Source organism: Thunnus thynnus, chromosome 4 (genome assembly GCF_963924715.1).
Source record: "Thunnus thynnus chromosome 4, fThuThy2.1, whole genome shotgun sequence".
NCBI lineage: Eukaryota > Metazoa > Chordata > Actinopteri > Scombriformes > Scombridae > Thunnus > Thunnus thynnus.
In genome coordinates this window covers 33,445,699-33,464,235 of record NC_089520.1, presented here as the reverse complement: position 1 = coordinate 33,464,235, position 18,537 = coordinate 33,445,699, and the positions used below count along the sequence as shown (strand labels likewise).

The 18,537-nt window shown below is 39.9% G+C and overlaps 1 protein-coding gene across 2 annotated transcripts in view; it reads right to left on the bottom strand.

The window, feature by feature from the left end:
• Nucleotides 1-16,110, bottom strand: part of fbln2 (fibulin 2) — a 79,604-nt gene extending 63,494 nt beyond the window's left edge. For both annotated transcript variants that reach the window (XM_067588409.1, XM_067588410.1), the window contains exons 1-2: nt 15,970-16,110; nt 11,408-13,357 (exon numbers count right to left, since the gene is read on the bottom strand). In XM_067588409.1, coding sequence (XP_067444510.1) covers nt 11,408-13,250 — 1,843 coding nt within the window. In that variant the 5' untranslated portion in view covers nt 13,251-13,357; nt 15,970-16,110. The remainder of the gene's footprint in view (nt 1-11,407; nt 13,358-15,969) is intronic.
• Nucleotides 16,111-18,537: the final 2,427 nt, after the last annotated feature.

The following is an 18,537-nucleotide window of genomic DNA, read 5'->3' as shown; positions in this document are numbered from 1 at the left end:
AACTGCCTTTCTTGAGAATGAAAGAGTGGCTGAAACAGCTAAAAGTGCAACACAAAATGCTGTGTTGAAATCATTTCAGATAATGAGAGATGATTACGTGACCATCTGGAAGAAACTGTGTGATGTGTTTTTGCTTTTGATGTACTTCCCACAGTGTGTTTCAGCTGAGTTTATTTCACATCAGTGCAGTAAGTGACTTTTCCTGGAATGTATCACTCCAACAGGCAGACACTGCTGTTTTCACAAAGCCAAGTTATTTTGCTACATTGGCTCCCATACAAACTCTCAGACAGTTTCTATTACTTTACTATAGTCAAATCAATCCTCTAATCCCTAATCCCTGTCCAATAATGGTCTCAATTCTGTCATCTTGCCATGAATAAAGTCCTTATAAATAAAGACCTTATAACTCTCACAAAAGAGCACCATAATCGCCCTCACCTTTACAAGGTTTTCCTTGTTTTTTCAGTCTTGTCTGGAAATTTGCCCTAAAAATTCTAGTGCACACACAGAAAGTCCCAAATGCCTTAAAACACACAAAATTACAGCATGTGACAGCACATAGAAACTTTGCCAAAATTAATAGTGGCGTCTACACTCTATGAACTCTATCACTTGAAGACTTGTGTCTCCAAGTGATATATATCTTTCATTTCTGAATCAACATCAAGACTCATAAATTTAACACCGCAAACGCCTGTTGAAGGACTCAAGCCTCTTAGTTTTGTATGGGGTGATGATCAAATTGCAGAAGCATGATTGGCAAGTGGAGATGGAGACCAAGCCTGATGAAAAACCATAGACAGAAAGCACAGCAATAGAGCTGAGGACAGAAAAAAATGCTATTTGACTGCATTGTTGTGTGCAATACTGTAGGTCATTAATACTTGGTGGGGAAGACTGAATTTGATCAAACTCAGACTGTCTGTATCTGGAGCCGTCTAGCCAGGGCGGCTATCATTACTCATGCTACGTACCCAGTCATTCCAGACAAGATGGAAAAATGTAAAACACATCACTTCCTGTGTATGAGAAGATTGTTACCATAAGACCAACCTAACAGCAGGTGTTAAGAACAGAAATCCAGAAAACTTTCATGAACATTGTGTTTGTTGAATGACATTGTGATACATTATGATATTGTTTTACATGAGTTAATGATAGAAATGAGAAAAACTGTCACTTAGTTGAAAAAATGTCACCAACTAGTTTAATTGCCTTTAAGTGAAAAGATGCCCCAAAATTATCCTTCTCTTTCTCAACCTCTGAAACTAATTATTAATTTGCCATTGTTTGGTAGTCTTTATAAATAAACACAGTGCAAATGCTCCTAATCAACGCCGGTGTTGGAAGAAGCTAAATTCAGTGTTGTGTTGGCTCAAATTGCTCTATTTACTTATTTTAGTGATGTAACAATAGTCCCAAACATTGCAGACTTTCATGTCTTTACAAGGTGACCTCAGCGTTATAATTAGATTTCTTATAATTAGAAACTGGAGGTGGAAGCATACAGTGCCAGGTGCCAGGGCCATGCTGGGACAGGAGAGAGTTATAGACAGGATGAGTTCTTCTTGATGACATGGAGCTGAGCCAAAAAAAGGTAACTGTCTCTCTAAGACAGATCGCAGTGATTAACTCTTTGATTTGTGTCACAAAGAAATCTGCAGTCCTTTGCGATGACTGATCTGTTAGCAAACTGACAAGAGACACTGCTGATCTGATGAAGAGGGAGAGGATGGAACTCTGAAAAAATGTTGAAATGTTGGAGTTTTGCCTTTGGGTCATATGACATACAGTGAATGAAGTCATAGATTTGTCCCAATGAGCACTTAAAGGATGGTTTATTACAAACTGCAGTTTGTTTTATTTTTTATTTTTGCAGCTCTAACCATAATTCCTGAGTTAAATGCTGAGATGTGGGAACATAGTGATATCATTCAAAAAAAGTCAACACAAGCAGTCAGACAATTGGATAGGTTGTAAACAGACTTCCAGGTTATTGAAACCTACATGTATTTTGAAAAGGAAATGAAGGCGAATTACGGATGTACTCACTTTTGGTTTTATCATGATTTAATGTGGTAGCTAATCTGGCCAAAGACTTCTTCTTGGTCTGCTGTGAGAATGCGTCAAATGTTCAAATCTACGAAAAGTTTACACATCTACTATATCTTCAGAAAGTAAAATGATTATATCGACAGCACATGAAATACAAGACACTTGATGGCATTTTAGAGACAATGAAGAAAAAATACGACAGATGAGGTTTCATTTAGCAGTCAAAACCTGTTCTCTGTTCTGGAAACCCAGAAAGAATGAAACATGTTGAGGGAGAATGCTCATTCTTGACTGTGGAAATTGTAGTTTGATGTAAGTAAAATCCCAAATGTGAAAGAGAAAAAAAGTGAAATCCCTGCAGCAATGGGAGAGCCACATTAACCCAGTGTGTCCCAGTGTGGTCTGAAAAACCTCCACACACTTGATGTCTTAAAGGGCATTTTTGACAATTACTAGAAATACATCACACAAGCAGACAATGGACTACTTAAAAATACTGCAAATGTGGGTATTGAGGCAGATTCCATGTATGTCTTGCATTAAGCACATTAAGTGTATAATGGCAGAAAAACAAGTGATAACGCAACACATAATAAATCCTCACTCATGTGGTTTGTGGTTTGAATCCCTTAATGTATGAGACATATGTTTCAACATAATGCAAATGTGATGTAAGTAGGGTAAATGTCCACTCAGCCAGGAAATCCAGTCACTGTCACTTCATATGTTATACATATCTCAGTTTGAACTGTTTGTATAGTAACCCCTTTGAAGAGGAAAATAATTTCTGTCACTAATCCAGACATAAAGACATGTGTCTCTCAGGCTTTGTGTACATACTCTGCTGCTTGGACACAGTCCAGATTTTAGATCAAAGTCAGGTTTTTTCTAAAGCACACCCAGCTCAGTGTTTGCTATTGTATATCCCAGAGGAAATACTGTGATTATAGGTGAACAGATGGAAACTTTTGTCTCACATTTACTGAACACATGCAGACTACCTCGACACAGGTCTGACAGAGTCTGCCAAATGATCATGGAGTTTAAGAAGATTCTGTGGAAATTATGATGTGAACAGTCTTTTTGTCTATTTGCAGTGTAGCAGTGTAGACAGCCGTGAGTGGGCCAGATTGTGAGAGGCATATCCCATGACCATCCTATCTGTCAGGGCCTGGGAGTGTGAATGGCATTTTGATTGCAGTTTTTTCTCAGAGGACTGTGTGTGACCTTGAATCTGCATCACGCAGTGGTGTTTAAAGAGGTACACAGGATCCAATGAGGGTTTGTCTCAAGGAAAAAACATGTTTTGTGCTATGACGAATTATAGTCAGTTATTTCTTTACTTGTGTATCTTATTATTAAAGGTGTTATAATAACCAATGTTTTACTGCGGTATAGCAGATGACCATAATAAATCTGCAGGCAGCTGACTGGGTTGTTGATCGATACCAGTGACTCAACAATTACTTCACTGGAAGCTGAGATTTCTGGCTTTCAAAACACACTTTCCAGACCGTAATGTGTATTGGAACAACTAGTCCCCAGCTATTAGAGTGTTGGATGCTACCAGCAGCTACCAAGGCTGCAACACATTTCAGCGAGGAAGGCTGGGAGTCCCCTCTCTCAAGCCAAAAAAGCAAATGACACTTCAGTTATTCTTCTACAATTTATTATGGTGACATATGTGTTTGTTTCTGTTAGATCTTTGCTGTAATTGAATTGATAAACCCCTTCCCTGAACAGCGGTTGTCCAATCATAGCTTAGCAACTGTAACTACAGGCCTGTCAAGCTTTGGGTTTTGGTATATGAATAAATTGAATGATTTGGTGTACTTTGCCTTGTCCAAGGCTAAAAACACAAGAGCAAATGTTCAAGGAATGGATTCAACTGTGTGTTTATCTGCCCTACTGAAAGCTGCAAAGCATTCCCGGCTAACAAGTTTACCACCTACAGTAGTAATGCTAAGGTAGTGTTACTTCCAAGGCCAAGAGTTAGCATATAGCTAACTACAGTAGGGGGGGGGGGGGAAGGTTCCAGGTTATGGTAGAAAAAACCCATTCAGGACACATCCACTGTGTGGGAGGCAGTCCTGGATGCTACTATATTAGAGTTTAGAGTAACATCAGTGGCTCTGTCTGGATTTGGGGAGATTTACAATTTCAGCAAACTTTAAACTGAAAAGTTTGCTCATTGGTTAGACATCATCCTCAAAGCTGTTTCTCTTGTATAGTGAAAACGGAACCATACTGCTTGAGTATGACCAATAAAGCACAAATCTAACCTCTATGGGGCTTGTCCTCAGTGGTAGAGGAAGTACTCAGATCCTTTAATCAAGTAAAAGTACTGATAAAGCAATGTAAAAATACTCCATTACAAGTAAAAGTCCAGCATGAAAAATCCTGCTTAAGTACACAAGTATTAGCAGCAAACTGTACTAAGTACTAAGTATTAATGTCCCTCTGACTGATATATTATTATATATGACATCATTAGAGTGGAAGTACATAGTGGCATCAAATGGAAATACTGAAGTAAGGTACAAGTACCTCATAATTGTACTTAAGTACAGTACTTGAGTAAATATGCTTAGTTACTTTTCACCACCGCTTGTCCTAGTATGGTTTTCTTTAAAGAGGGGTGTGTTAGAACAAAATTGGCAAACATTCTGATCTTACCATTTTAATTATTATACTATACTAGGGATAACTAGCTGTACTCTGGAACACAAAAACAATGCCACTCCTTCATTTCCATGTGCTCTACATACAGTACCAGTCAAAAGCTTGGACACACTTTCCCATTCACTTAAATGAGAAAGTGTGTCCATAGTACTGTGCTGGTGAGGACTGGTGAGGATGCTGACTTCTTGCCTCAGACATGTACATGTACTGATTAGCATGATATCATATATGTTGCTGTCAAGTGCAGATTTAAGATCTTTTGCAGGGTTCTCATTTTAAAACAAGTCAGCCAGACAACATTACAACTCATGGAGTTAATGTTAATTCACTAGCTAATTAGAGCTGATGAAATCTGCTAGCAACAGTTGTTATTAGCCTGCAAAGTTGACGGTCACTGGCTATAATGACCAGGCTACTTTTTTTCTCTACTATCCGAAATCAAGAACACATTGTTTCATTTTGATGGCTTTTTGAGTTGTAAATCTGCTGCTGTAAATCTGTCATTGAACTGTATGTGCAGTGTTAGATTGAAAAGCTTGCCAAGCCTAGCATCAGGTCTTAGCAAAAAGAAATGAAAGCTATCAAATAGTTCAGGAGTGTCCCAAATGTCTACCAAGACATCTAAAGTAGAAATGACAGATGTAAATGGAAGCCACAGAGATGCCTCAGACAGTTTGTCATCATGTTAGATTATCATGACAGTAACCTTTGAAAAGCTTCTTCAGGACTGACTCACCTGAGCCCAGGGACGGAGCGCATAAATATGGTACCTGACAAATAAATCATCCTCATTTGATTGACCAGCCACTCTATCACCCTGACAGACTGTTTAGGATATCTGACAGGCTGAGCATAATTTACTGAATATAACTCACTGTAGGCAGGAGATGGGTGAAGTACTGCACTGCAAAAAATACCCTTCTTCAAAACAGCAAAATTGTGTAATGTGATATTGTCAAACAAAAAAGTCAGCATATTAGTAAGGAAAAATGCTAATTAAGATTTGATACAATTTCTTGAAACTGCTACGGATGCACGATATTGGATTTTTTGCCGATATCCGATATGCTGATATTTCCAACTCACTGTGGCCGATTGCCAATGCCGATACCAATATATGCGCCGATACTGATATATGCACATATTTTTTTCCAGATGGCTGAGGAGACTATTATGCATGCAAGCATAGATTGTACTCAGTATGATCAAGAAAAACAATATATGAAGGAAGAATTTAGAAAGCCTTAAACTTTAATGAACCTGCCAAGTGGGTCGAACAATAGAGTTTTCATTGAGTTTATTAGACAATAGTTGTAAAAATATTTCAGTAAAGAACTAAAAAAAATCAACATCAGGGTGGTGCTGGTATGAAAGTCAGAGGATCACCAAAGTCATTAGAATGTATCCTCTCGAGACTTTGAGTATCTATTGCAAATTTCATGGCAATCCATCTAATAGTTGATCAGATATTTCACTCAGAACCACAAATATGAACCTCATAGTGGTGCTAGAGGAAAAGCCACCGGTTCACTAAAGTCCGTAGGCTTCATTCTCTGGGGACCAATGTCTGATAGCTGTCAAGATATTTCAGTCTGGATCAAAGTGGTGGATGTACCCACTGACCCACCATCCTGCTAGCATGGTTAAAACTGTGGTAAAAATGCGAAAAGAAAAAAAAAAAAGTTATTTTTTATTTTAAGTTGACTTTTTAGGAAACTCAAGAAAAAGTCACAAATGCCAAAACATAAGTAGATGTAATTCTGGTAGATAAAATGCAAGCCAAACCATCCCTTTCATCTTTAAAAAGATAAAAGTCAGTTAATGACAAAGAATAAAGAATGAACCACTTATGTTAAAGAGCTGCCAAATCCTGCATGCTTTTCTGGTGCTGTCCTGAGACGATGTGCCATCAGGACTGATAAACTTCATTATCAGTAGGCTGGAAAGAGGGCCTGCCTGGCCCTGGCCTCTATCCCCACATGAAGATTGTGAGCAGCTACCTATCTGTAAAGCTGAGTGTTTCTATCTGGAGAAAGCAGTTTATCTGGAATAAGCCGACAGATAACTCCTCCTAGGCTTATCCTCCTGCATATGCTACAGAGGACACAGCAGTGTGTCATTTTTTGGGAGAGACTTTGGAATCAGGTTGAGATCCACCAACCAGTCCACTGCACACAAGTCCCTCCTTATTACCATGAATCAATGTGCAAATGGGCTGAGAATAAATCAAATATGCCACAAAGTGATTCTGCAACTATATAATCTCATCAAAAGATTAATTGATTAAGAACAACCTCTTAATATATGAAGAACTGGATCACTTTATCTTCCACATGCTCTATTTAAAGAGTACTTTTATTAAACGTAGTGAGTGTATACATCTCATATGAGTGGCACTCTTCCTGGGGGCTTGATCTAAGCCCTCCAGGGCACTAACATCTGGCTCTCTTACTGCACCTACCTTTTAAAAGCCATTTCATATACACCAACAATGGATCAAATAACTCAACTATATAACATGCAATGCCCTGCGTAAATTCTGACCAAACTTACGATGACGTTTAGCTAAATAAATGTCCTTTTTGTTTCACACTCTACAATCACTTTCTATAACACAGTTTGTCATTCACTCTATAGCCAGAGAGCTTTTACATTTGCTGTTTTAAAGAATTATCGTAGATCATTGCATTACTACAGTAAAATGCCCAAGAACCAGGTGTGTTTTACTTTTCTATACTTTCTTAGGGGTAAATAGAAGAACTGGGAATTCGTCATGAGTACAGTTTGACCCTTTATGACTGAAAAGATAAAGAGCCACTTATAGAAAGCTGGGTTTTTTTTCAGCTGAAAAACCCAAGACGTCACAGTGCCCACACAATGTTTGTGATGTTTGATGGACACTAGGGGTGCAACGGATCACAAAACTCACAGTTCAGATCGTATCACGGATGTGAGTCACGGATTGGATAATTTTTCAGATCAGCAAAAAAAAAAAAAAAAAAGGGGGGAGACAAAACTTTGTATTCCATATTTTCTGGGAAACACTTACAGCATGGAACTTTTGCCCAAGGTCTTAAATGAAAACAACATTCAAGATATCAAATGTTTAAATAAAATCTTAAAATATATAAAATATTCAAAGCTCAATTGTTAAATTACATTGCAATATGAAGCATGATACCTTCTTCCTTTAAGCATGGTAGTGAATGAAACAACAGCCTGTGTCCACATTATCAAAACTTCATAACTTACAAACATGAACATGCGTCTCGTCCTGCAGCTTAGTTTGTTGAACGAGCCACCAAACAAACATTAACTGCGGAAAAGTGTTTGTTTACTTTTTTTTAAATGAGATATTAAATTTTGCAATTAATCCGCAGTTCACATGCGTGCGGAACCGTGGGAGGCAATCCGTACGGCTCATGGATCAACTATGATCCGTTGCACCCCTAATGGACACCATACTAAAATATACAATGAAAGGTTTCTAAATCTTTCAAATGACAACTTTTAAATCTAAGAAACACCTCTGAAATAAAAGCACCTGAAGGCTGGAGGCCAGAGAGTATTTACTACTGAATCCTGACTCCCAGTGCTGCCTATGTTTCTCCTGTGGGAGAGCTGAGGCAACGTGCAGTAAAAAGCAGCAAGGCCTTGTGTGCTGGGTGAGGGATGGTGGTGACTGGTAAGAAACTGCTGTGAGACAATGTTCACCACGGGAGGAGTGTTTGACTCCCTGCTCCAGACAGACTCTGGGCTCACTATTTATGTTCCTGTTAAGATACCTGGGGACCAGCGAGTGTCTACACTCCTTCCATACACACATGACATATAGCCTGGTTTAACGTTTAGAGCAGGATAGAGAAAGGGAGCATTGTTCTGTGAGGACAATGTTGTATAGCTAAGTCAGGTAGACTGAGTTTTAAATGAATTATTCTGGATTCAAAATGGGACGCTAAATGCTGGACTGCATTACAGATATTTTTTTAGAGATAAAGCAATTTAGGATTCATGAAGTAACACAGAAGTTCACACATTTAACATTACAGCATTAAAGCTGCATTAATCAATATCTTTTATATTAACACAAGTGCCAGAACGCACTGTGCACTTCTTGTCTTGCATCAAACAACAGACAGACAAAGTTTGCAACTAGCTCATGAACACAGTGGAGCATTTAGCAGCTAAAAAGCCAGATTATTTTCTCAGGTGTTGGTGGAGAGCAAAACAGAACTAAAATGAGATTGAATATTGGAATTAGATTCTTCAGGTGGACAGAAACACAACTCGAAGTAAACACTAATGTTACTCCCTTTTTGCTCGATGTGTAAACAGTAGTCAAGTGAAGTCATTAAGTTATCTCAGCGCACTTTTCACATAGAGCAGGTCTAGACTGTACTCTTGAATTTACAGAGAACCAACATTCCCCCATGAGCAAGCACTTGACGACAGCAGCAAGGAAAAACTCCACTTTAACAGGAAGAAACTTCGAGCAGAACCAGGTTCTAGGTGGGCGACCATCTGCCTTGACCAATTGGGTTGAGGGGGTTGAGAACAGCAGGAGTGTAAAGATTAACCAATATGTATTGGAAAATCACTTAAGTCAGAGATTTGACTACATTGACAGAAAACCACAGATCTGACTTAAATTCTGCATGAAATTCTGAAAAATGTATATGGCAGTCAAAAACCAGTCAAGCCAAATGACTTTGCAGTCTAAAAATGTGCTGTCTCTCTATACAAAGCAAGGACTCTATGTCTATCTGTCTGTCTGTCTTCTTCTGCCCATGGAGTCAACAAGTTGAAATACGGTCATGGCCACTCTGCCATTGCAATCCACATTGTGGTTGGAGGTGGGATTACACCCATAGTGTTAATGACTTGAAAATGTTTAACAGACTTAAACTCTACTATTGAACTGTATTGTGAACGAAACTTAGCTGTACGTTCAAGACTTAGTGCTGGATTTCTCAGGCACGTTCAGAAATATGTAAAAATACCTAATTAACAACGTTGCTTCTGCTTCTTCTTCTGCACATGGATTCAACAGGCGGAAATATGGACAGCACTATTCTGCCATTGGAACCACCATTGTGGTCAGAGATGGGATTACATCCGTAGAGATAAGAATTACCATAGAGAATGAATTGAAAAAGTTTAGAGAGTTAAGCTCTATTCCCGTTGCTCACGCATAAGAACTTTGTTTGTATGTTCGAGACATAGTGCAGGATGTCTTAGGCACATTTTGAACGGGCACTACAGTTCATCTGATCAACTTCAGCTCAGCTCAAAGTTGTGGTCTCCAGATATTCTGCATGTGTGGCGTTTAAGGAGCATCAATAAATTGTAGCGTCTACTGATAGCATGCATTTGAGGCATCTAGGAAGCATCGGTAAATTGTAGTGTCTACTGATAGTCTGCATGAAAGACATGTAGGGGATGGGCACTATTCTCTCTAGGTATTGAAAAATCGGTCCATTCTGAACAGGCATGTTTTGAATGGGCGTTGCACTAGTTGTAAAATAAATTGCATGTGGCACCTCAAACCTTGCTGCTCATTAAAGAAGACAACGTGAGAGCTGATGACAAAAGTTACAGAAAAGAGTAGTCAACACAAAGTATGTATTTTTTATTCTTTTTTTTAGCTAAAGCTACTAATGCTACCCCAGCTCCTCCTGATTGCTGAAGTCATGCTGTTTTATTTACAAGGACATATGCCCATACAGCATTATTGAAAATGCCAAATTCAGAAGGATGACACTGACCCACTAGCTGAGGTAAACCATACCCAGCAGCATTTTTGAGAAAAATTCATCATCCTCAGGGACAGGCCAACAGTGTGGCAGACGACATGATTATTTTCCATTTCTGATTTAGTAGGCTATTTTAAATGTAAGTTGTGGAGACGATGTATTTTAAATACATAAAATATCACTAATTGCGGCTGAATCAAACCATATCAAATAGGCTTTGAATCACAATGTCTTATACTATTACATGTATCTATATCATCCTTGTACCGGATATTGGCATGTTTATCTAGATACTCTTTGAATCATCTGAGAGTGAGAGATACACACCCTTTTTAAATAGGCAATTCTTTGATAACAGGTTCACCAGATCAACTTAATGAGGTGATAATATTTCAGTATTCTGTTTTCAGCCTGTTCTGCTGCCCCCTAGCGGCTTAAAACAACTAATTCTGCTTTAAATTACTTTGGCCTATTTGTTATCCTCACTCTATTTCTTTCTGAAAATTTTTAAAAATGTCTATTTACTATCTTGTGCAAATATATTCAAGAGGACGTGAAAAACAAACATAATTAATTAAGTACCAGTAACTCTGATACATCATGGCATTTACTTGTTGTTTACCACGTAAGATGGTAGCACCACTATGGTGATAGAGAGAGGGCTGACAGGTAACAAGGGCAATTGTCTGGAGTTTAACTGGAAATTTTGTATTTTTTATTCTTTTTATTCTTCATTTTTGGGGCTTTCTAGTGGAGAGTAGGTAGCCAGATGCTGCAATGTTAGGATGTAATAAAAAATGTGTTTCTTACAGTCGTCATCGCATCTTTTACAACAGTAACCCTTAAAAAAGATATGAGCAGCAGTTCTAAACTGAGTACAAACATCTGTGTTGTGAATGTGTCTCTTCACTTACTTCCATCAGGTTTGTCGAGTACAACAGGACGATCTTTCCTCTCTTCCTCTTTCTCTGTCACCTCTTCCTTGACCTCTTCCTGGTTTTCACTGTGAAGGTTAACCAGACTCTGACCTGGCTTTCTGCTGGGCTTACTCTCATGTAGCCTGACCCTTACCGGTGGCTGGGTGGTGGTAATAAAATGGACCATGGGAGTTGACGAATACTCAGGCCACCTGGGGGAGCTGGTGCTGGGCTCGGGTGTGGTCGTTTCATAGCTGCCAGCCGGAATGCTGCTATCTGACTCCTCATGGCCTCTCTCCTGTTGTGCTGACTCGATATTGTAGGGCACATCCCCTTCTTCAGGCCCAGTGACATTCTGCAAAGTTACTATTTCTTCCTCTTCCATCTTTTCTTCATCCAGTCCTTCCTCATCATGCGGTGTGACTGTCCCCTGTAATTGTATCTGACCATTTGAACTTGCCTCAGGATGGATTGGAGTTTCTTGGCTTCTCAGCATGTACAAGGGAAAATTCACTCTATCTGATGGTCTCTGCTGATTGATTTGACTCTCTGTACCTCTTGCTGGAGGACTAACACTGATCTGAATCTCAGAACCTCTGACTGTCACAATATCTGATGCATTTTGTTGATGTGTTTTAGTCTCTGAGCTTCTCTGATGATCAATTGCAGTCTCTGAACTCATATGTGGATACTCAGGGTGTTTTTCACTGTCTAAATCATGGGTTAGTGGAAATATGACGGTACCCAAACTTTTGTGTGCATCCAAAGGATTTTCTAAATCTGTCTGTGTACTCAGATCACCGAATGAGACACTTTGCACACTTGTTAAAACCTGTGAGTGCTGCCAAGAAGTAGTGGCATCCTCATGCATATGAGGCCTGACAGTGCTGCGCTCTACTCTCAGAGGGCTCTCTGTCACTTCCTCTTTTTCTGCAGGATGGTCACGAACTCCATATTGCTCTCTCAGCTCCAGCTTGCTTCGTCTGTCAAAGCTTTGAAAGGCAGAGGTTCTGTCAGGTCTGTCAGAGCCTCTGGACACAGCAATGCCCCTGCTGAGGGAAGAAGACTGGGTGGGGAAGACTAGAGATTGAGGATAGGTCTCTGGGAAGTCTGTAGGACCATAATCATAATCTGGCTCCTCCTTATCCGATGGCGGAGATTTAAAGAGAGGAAGATTCCCATTAGGTGGAAGGTGATATGTTGTGGAGAATGGATCCATGTGGCCTAGTTTGTCAAACCTGTAAGGGTAACTGTCACGACTGTTGGCCATGACATCTGTGGGTGCAGCTAACATGGGTTTATGGACTTTGTCCGGGTCACAGTCAGGTACCTGGTAGCACATCAGCTTCCCCCCTTCATTGGGGCAGTGGCAGACCCGGCAGGAGTCAATGTGGAAGGAGTGTCCAGCCTCATACTTTTGCCCGCCATTGACGCATCCTATGCGTTCACACTGCATGCAGCCGTCTGCAGGCTCCAAAACCTCTATGCAGTTTGGCGGAATATCAGGACAGCTGATGAAGTGGCAGCTGATCCGACCCCCTCCCCTGGGGCAAGCGCACTCTGTGCTGCCATAGTCGACAAAGTAAGAGTCTCCCTCCGGCACCTTCCCATTCTTGAATCCAGCATTGATGCAATCATAGTATTGGTAACCTTCACATGTACATCCTTTTTGTAAGCAGGAAGCGCAACAGGAGCCACTCTCCAGCACTTCTTCAATACAATTGTCCAGCAGGGGACAGTCCACACCGGTGCAGTCACGCTGGCACAAGCAGACACTCAGGTATAGAAAGAGCAACGTGCACTTCAGCAGCATTACTTCAGCTGTTACAAGACCAGCCATGGCACCAGGTGAATGTACAACAGTCAAAGGAGATCAGATATCGTCCAAGGCCTTTGGTTTATCTTCAAGGATTCTGGCACATTCTGCCCATGCAAACCACCTCTGCTCTGCAAGAAACAGGAGAAAGAGAGACAGACAGGCAGACAGAGGCTTATTTCTCAAAATGAAAGCAGGCTAAGACAAACATCTGGCTTCCTAGTAGAGCTCTTGAGAGTGCAGTTTTTACAGCCTCATGGTTGTCCCAACATTAAGACGACACACTCTTCGTTAACATCAGCTACAGTACAGTATTTTTAATCATTATGCAGGCTGCCATGATGAAACTTGGAACCTGCCCAAGTCTTAAATTTTTACCATGATTATCTCCATAAAAAAAAATCCCATAACAATCTTGTGTTGCAATCAACCCTAAAGTCTAACTGCTGAATGTAGCTGCTTCACATTGCTTTAGCAGTTGAGTTGGAAATTGATTACACTTTATGGAAAGCCCTGTACATTTTCTGAGTAATTAGTGGAGTAGAGAGTAGTGCACAGCCTCCTGTGACTAATGATTCTTGTTCTAAATGATGTGTTTAATAAGAGTTGCAGTACAGACTCAAAGTGACTGGAACTACACAGCTCTATTCTATAGTGAGTTCATTCATTTGTTTCATTTAAACATAATCTGTTGATAATTTGATAATTTGATAAATTAAATTAACAATCAAGCCTGATATACCAAAGTATTCCCCTCTGCTCCACATCGTTCTCTCTGAAGTTGAGAAGATTCCAAAACTACCACATGGTTATTCTAATTGCTGAAATCTTTTTGAACAAACTGATTCATCATCAAAGACACTAAGCATATTTTGCCATGGTAATGGATGCTGGCTAGCCTGTAGGTCATCTCCACAAGTAAATACACACCCCTATATCAAACTATTCTTGGGCTGATATTCATGAAGTATCTCAGAGGTGCTGAATTTAACACAACTTTGTCACAAATGTTGCTGTCAGAAGTCAGTAAATCAATGCAGAGTTACCTTCATCATCTGTTCACATCATCATCTGTGATCTGAGTCATGAAATACACGTTTAAAGAGGGAACCAGGGAAAGACCTACAGATTGAGAATAGTTCACACATTCACACTCATAAGTATATTATATTAAAAACTGCTGCTGTTACCTTTACCATGACTTGCAAAAGCATTGAAACACACTTGAGACACAACTTTAAACCTTGGCCTTATAAAATGTTGTGACATAGTGGAAGTGTAGCTAAATAGTTCATTTATGGAGTAATGAATTAATAGAAAGCATTTTGTGATTGTCAGGTTTCAGCTTCTGGTCAAATGAATAGAGATTAAGACTCATTGACCCACTGTGTTGTAATAAAATGATCATGCTCCTTGGTATGGCAAAAATTAAAGGAGAACAATTGAGTTTAGTCACAAAAACCTTCACATTCTCCTTAATCAAGTTTTTGGTTCTCATGCTTCCCAGACTGTTCGAATAAAAAGGCTGGTTTTGATATTTTACAGTGTCAAAGCCAAGAAGTTTGAACCGCAAAATGCAAACTCTGAAAAAGAGAAAAGGAAGAGGAGCTGAATAATTGGCATTTCTTGCTCTAAACCTTTAACTCTCAGAGGTGGAGCTCATGCAACAGCTTCCCTGGGGGACAACTGGCCAAAGCACCACCCCGGAGGGCTTCTGTCTAAACTGAGCTTATTTCTAGCCTGTGAAGTGAGAATCACTGCGGCTCTGTCAGTGAGAGTGACATGCACTGTTACTGTACCAGACATAATAAAAGTTGGCAAGGCATGACTGCAAAAGAATGCAAACTGAGTAGTCTAAGCAGCCTGGTGTTTCCCAGAACAGTGAGGGATAGGGGATTCCTCGCTTTCTTTCTCTCTGCTTGCGCACACGCACGCGCGCGCACACATACATACATACATACATATACACATACATACCCACACACACACACACACACACACACACACACACACACACACACACACACACACACACACACACACAAACACTCAGCTGATGTCTAAACAATCCCTGATGTCATGCAGCTCTGCCAATATGCACAAAAATTAGGATGATTCTTTAAAAGCTTCACTTATGAAAAAAGATTTAATATTTTAATGCATCTTTGCATTGTATAGAAGACTATAAATCACACTGGAATACACTGAGATGAGATTCATTTATACAGTGAGATATTAAAGATAAAGTGAGTTAAAATCGCTTTAAGCTCCTGATCTGTAACAACACGAACATTACAAAAACTTTTAGGAGTCTATTGAAGGTTTTTTGCTATTTGTCACACCTGTATGCAGGTAGCAAAACGTATAGCCTATCATTTGAATAAAAAAAAAGTGCAGCGACATTCTACAGATGAAAGAAAAACGAATAGAAACGGTGTACCTTTTTCTATCAAAGCCTTTTTTTCAAACTGAAATGTCCTCCATTTCCACCTGGTAAGTGAAAAAAGTTATCCAACTTCTGCAAGATTGCAGCCAAAAGTAGGTAAAAAGTTGAAGAAACGATAAAAACGAGTTTTACAATAATTACAATCCGCATTGAGCGACTAATAAAGTTTTTACAACAACATTCATATTTTAACTAGGCTATATGTTACAAACAGGCGAGAAATCTGTCGGTAAAAAGTTTCGGGCACTTCACACGGTTTAACGAGTGAAGCCGTTTGTATTCACCGGTATGTGTTACCTTGTCATGTAGGACTGATGGGCTGGAGAGCCGCCGGCTGCCGGTCCTCTGAGTGCTGCAAGTGTGGACCTTTTGACCATCGCAGCGCTGCTGGGACCAGGCAGCAGGCAGCAGGCAGGCGGAGGGGGAGGTACGAAAAGTTTCCTCTGCTGGACACTTCAGAGGAGATCCCACCATAATACATATAAAGAGAAGGGTCTGCAGGCGGGGCCAGCCAGCCCACACAATATAACAGGTAAAGATGGGGATATTGAGTTGGGTTGTTGAACTTTGAAACATTGATACTTGGACGAAAATGAAATGAAATGTAAAATTATATATATACTTTATATATACAACAACAAAGTTATAACAGATTGGGGTAGAGAACAGACAAAAAAAATTCAAAGCATTCAAAGCATAGCAGTGTGTTCTTTCAGTGTCAGTGAAAATGAAGTCACGGATGACAAGACAATAGACCTTTTTCACCGCAGACATTTTATCATATCATAAACAGGTGTACTTAATAACATGAATAATGGCTGCATTCCATTTACATGTGCAGGTTTTAATGCCCTTTTATGGTGCATGCAGCCCACTGGCTTTTCTTACTGGGACATGGAAGAGAGTCATCGTTACTGTTATCAGTAACACCTGTGATTTTCAAAAGTCAGAACGTCTGTCCTGAGATTGCATTCACAATGTAATTTTCAACATTTGAGTAAGGCAATTGATAGCATTTGGGGATATGCATAGTATAGAAAATATTTCTATAAAACATTATCTACCTGTTTGACTGTAAATCTAGAGGAAGCAAATAGCTTAAAGGAATAGTTTTACAAATTATGTTTATTCTCCTTCTTGCTGAGAGGTCGATGTCATGTCTGTGCGTTACCTTTTGAACTAGAGCGGCGCGATTTACTTGGTTTAGCATGGAGAGCAAGGGGAAACAGCTTCTCTCCACACTTCAAAAGTACCACCACCAGATCTCTAAGCTCACTAATTAACATGTTATATCTCATTTGTTTTATCCATACATTAGCAGACATGTAAAAATTAGTTATGGTTTTACAAGGAGTTGCATGCTACAACTGAATTGACTTCCTGGAGCCTCCACTTGTTGCTAGAAACATCTTGGCTGCTGCTACCGAGAAATTGTTACAGCATGAAACATTTGTGTATGGCTTAAACAAACGAGATACAATCTGTTATCATTGAGCTTTAGAGGTGCAGTTTGGTGTATTTAACTTTGGACAACACCAGCCTAGCTGTTTCCCCGTTTCCTGTCTTCATGCTAAGCTAAGCTAAGCTAATTGCCTCCTGGCTCCAGCTGTATACCAAATGCACAGACATGAGAATGTTTTTTGTCCTTAAAATTTCACACATATTTCACTGTGGTCAACTACTTTGAATTCACATAAGGTTTATATCTGCCCAGAAAGGAAGGTAAGCTGAGTTGGGGTTATTAAACTATTTTTCTCTTCTCATATTTTGCCTGTTGTAGTATAAAGTCATATTACCGTGCTGCTGCACTCTCTTTTATTTCCTTTAGAGCCATGTTGTTGGCCCGCTGGGTAAACCTAAGCTGCTGTCCACTGCTGTGTTTTTAAGGATCTCGCATGTACCTCTTAAATGGAAGGCTGTAACCTTGGCTAAATAAGAGCCTTGCACTCACATCATTACTCATGCTACTGTCTGTCTCCTGCCAGTTGCAGCCCGTGCATGACACAAGGCCACAGGCTATCTCAACTGCTCACAAAAAAACCAAATCTCCTTAAAATAAAGGCCTGTTTTTAATCATCTGCTTGATCCCACACTGAGCCTTACTCCTTGGAGGGATAAACATGCATGTCATTCAAGTGAGCATGCCGCTTAATTCACATGTGGCAAAGAAAAAATTCACCCTCAGTCATTTTAATATATTTTCATTTTTTGGAGGGAGCATGACCCTGTAACACCAAATGGCAGAAGACTCAGTAACTTTACGACTTGAGGCCAATCTTGTGTCTCACTTTCACAGCACTCCTTCCTTTATTTAAAGCAGCCCCTTTGGAGAGTATCATAAATTTGGCCCAACACGGCACCTCCAGAGGACATCTGAGTTCAAAGAGTGTAGGGAGTATGAGTGTTGTTTGGAATAAAATGTGGCATGCTAGATGTTTGAATGGAGTCACTCATTATGTTGGAGTGCAGTGACCTGATCAACAGTCTGGACCCCTCCCAGCAGCCCATATAAAGGTTCTAATGAGAAGCTGTCAGGGCCTGGGGTGAAGTGGTGGTCGGTGCTGTGATAAACAGATCGGCTCTGATCGCAGATAACACCACTGCCAGGGGAGTGGGCTGGCTTTCAACTAGAGATGAGAGATGAGGTAAAACAATAGAGAGAACTCACATTCAGTGTTCAGGCCTGGGTCAGTGGAAGGACATGTCGAAACTTGCTTGTGGGCTTACATTTTTTATTTAATCTACTGTACTGTGGACCAGCCTTATTTTTCACATATAAAAATAGACTTGTCTGTGACAGCATGGCTCCCTGGAGTTAACTGCAGTTTTGTCTGAAGTCACACAGATGACACAGTGTATAGGATA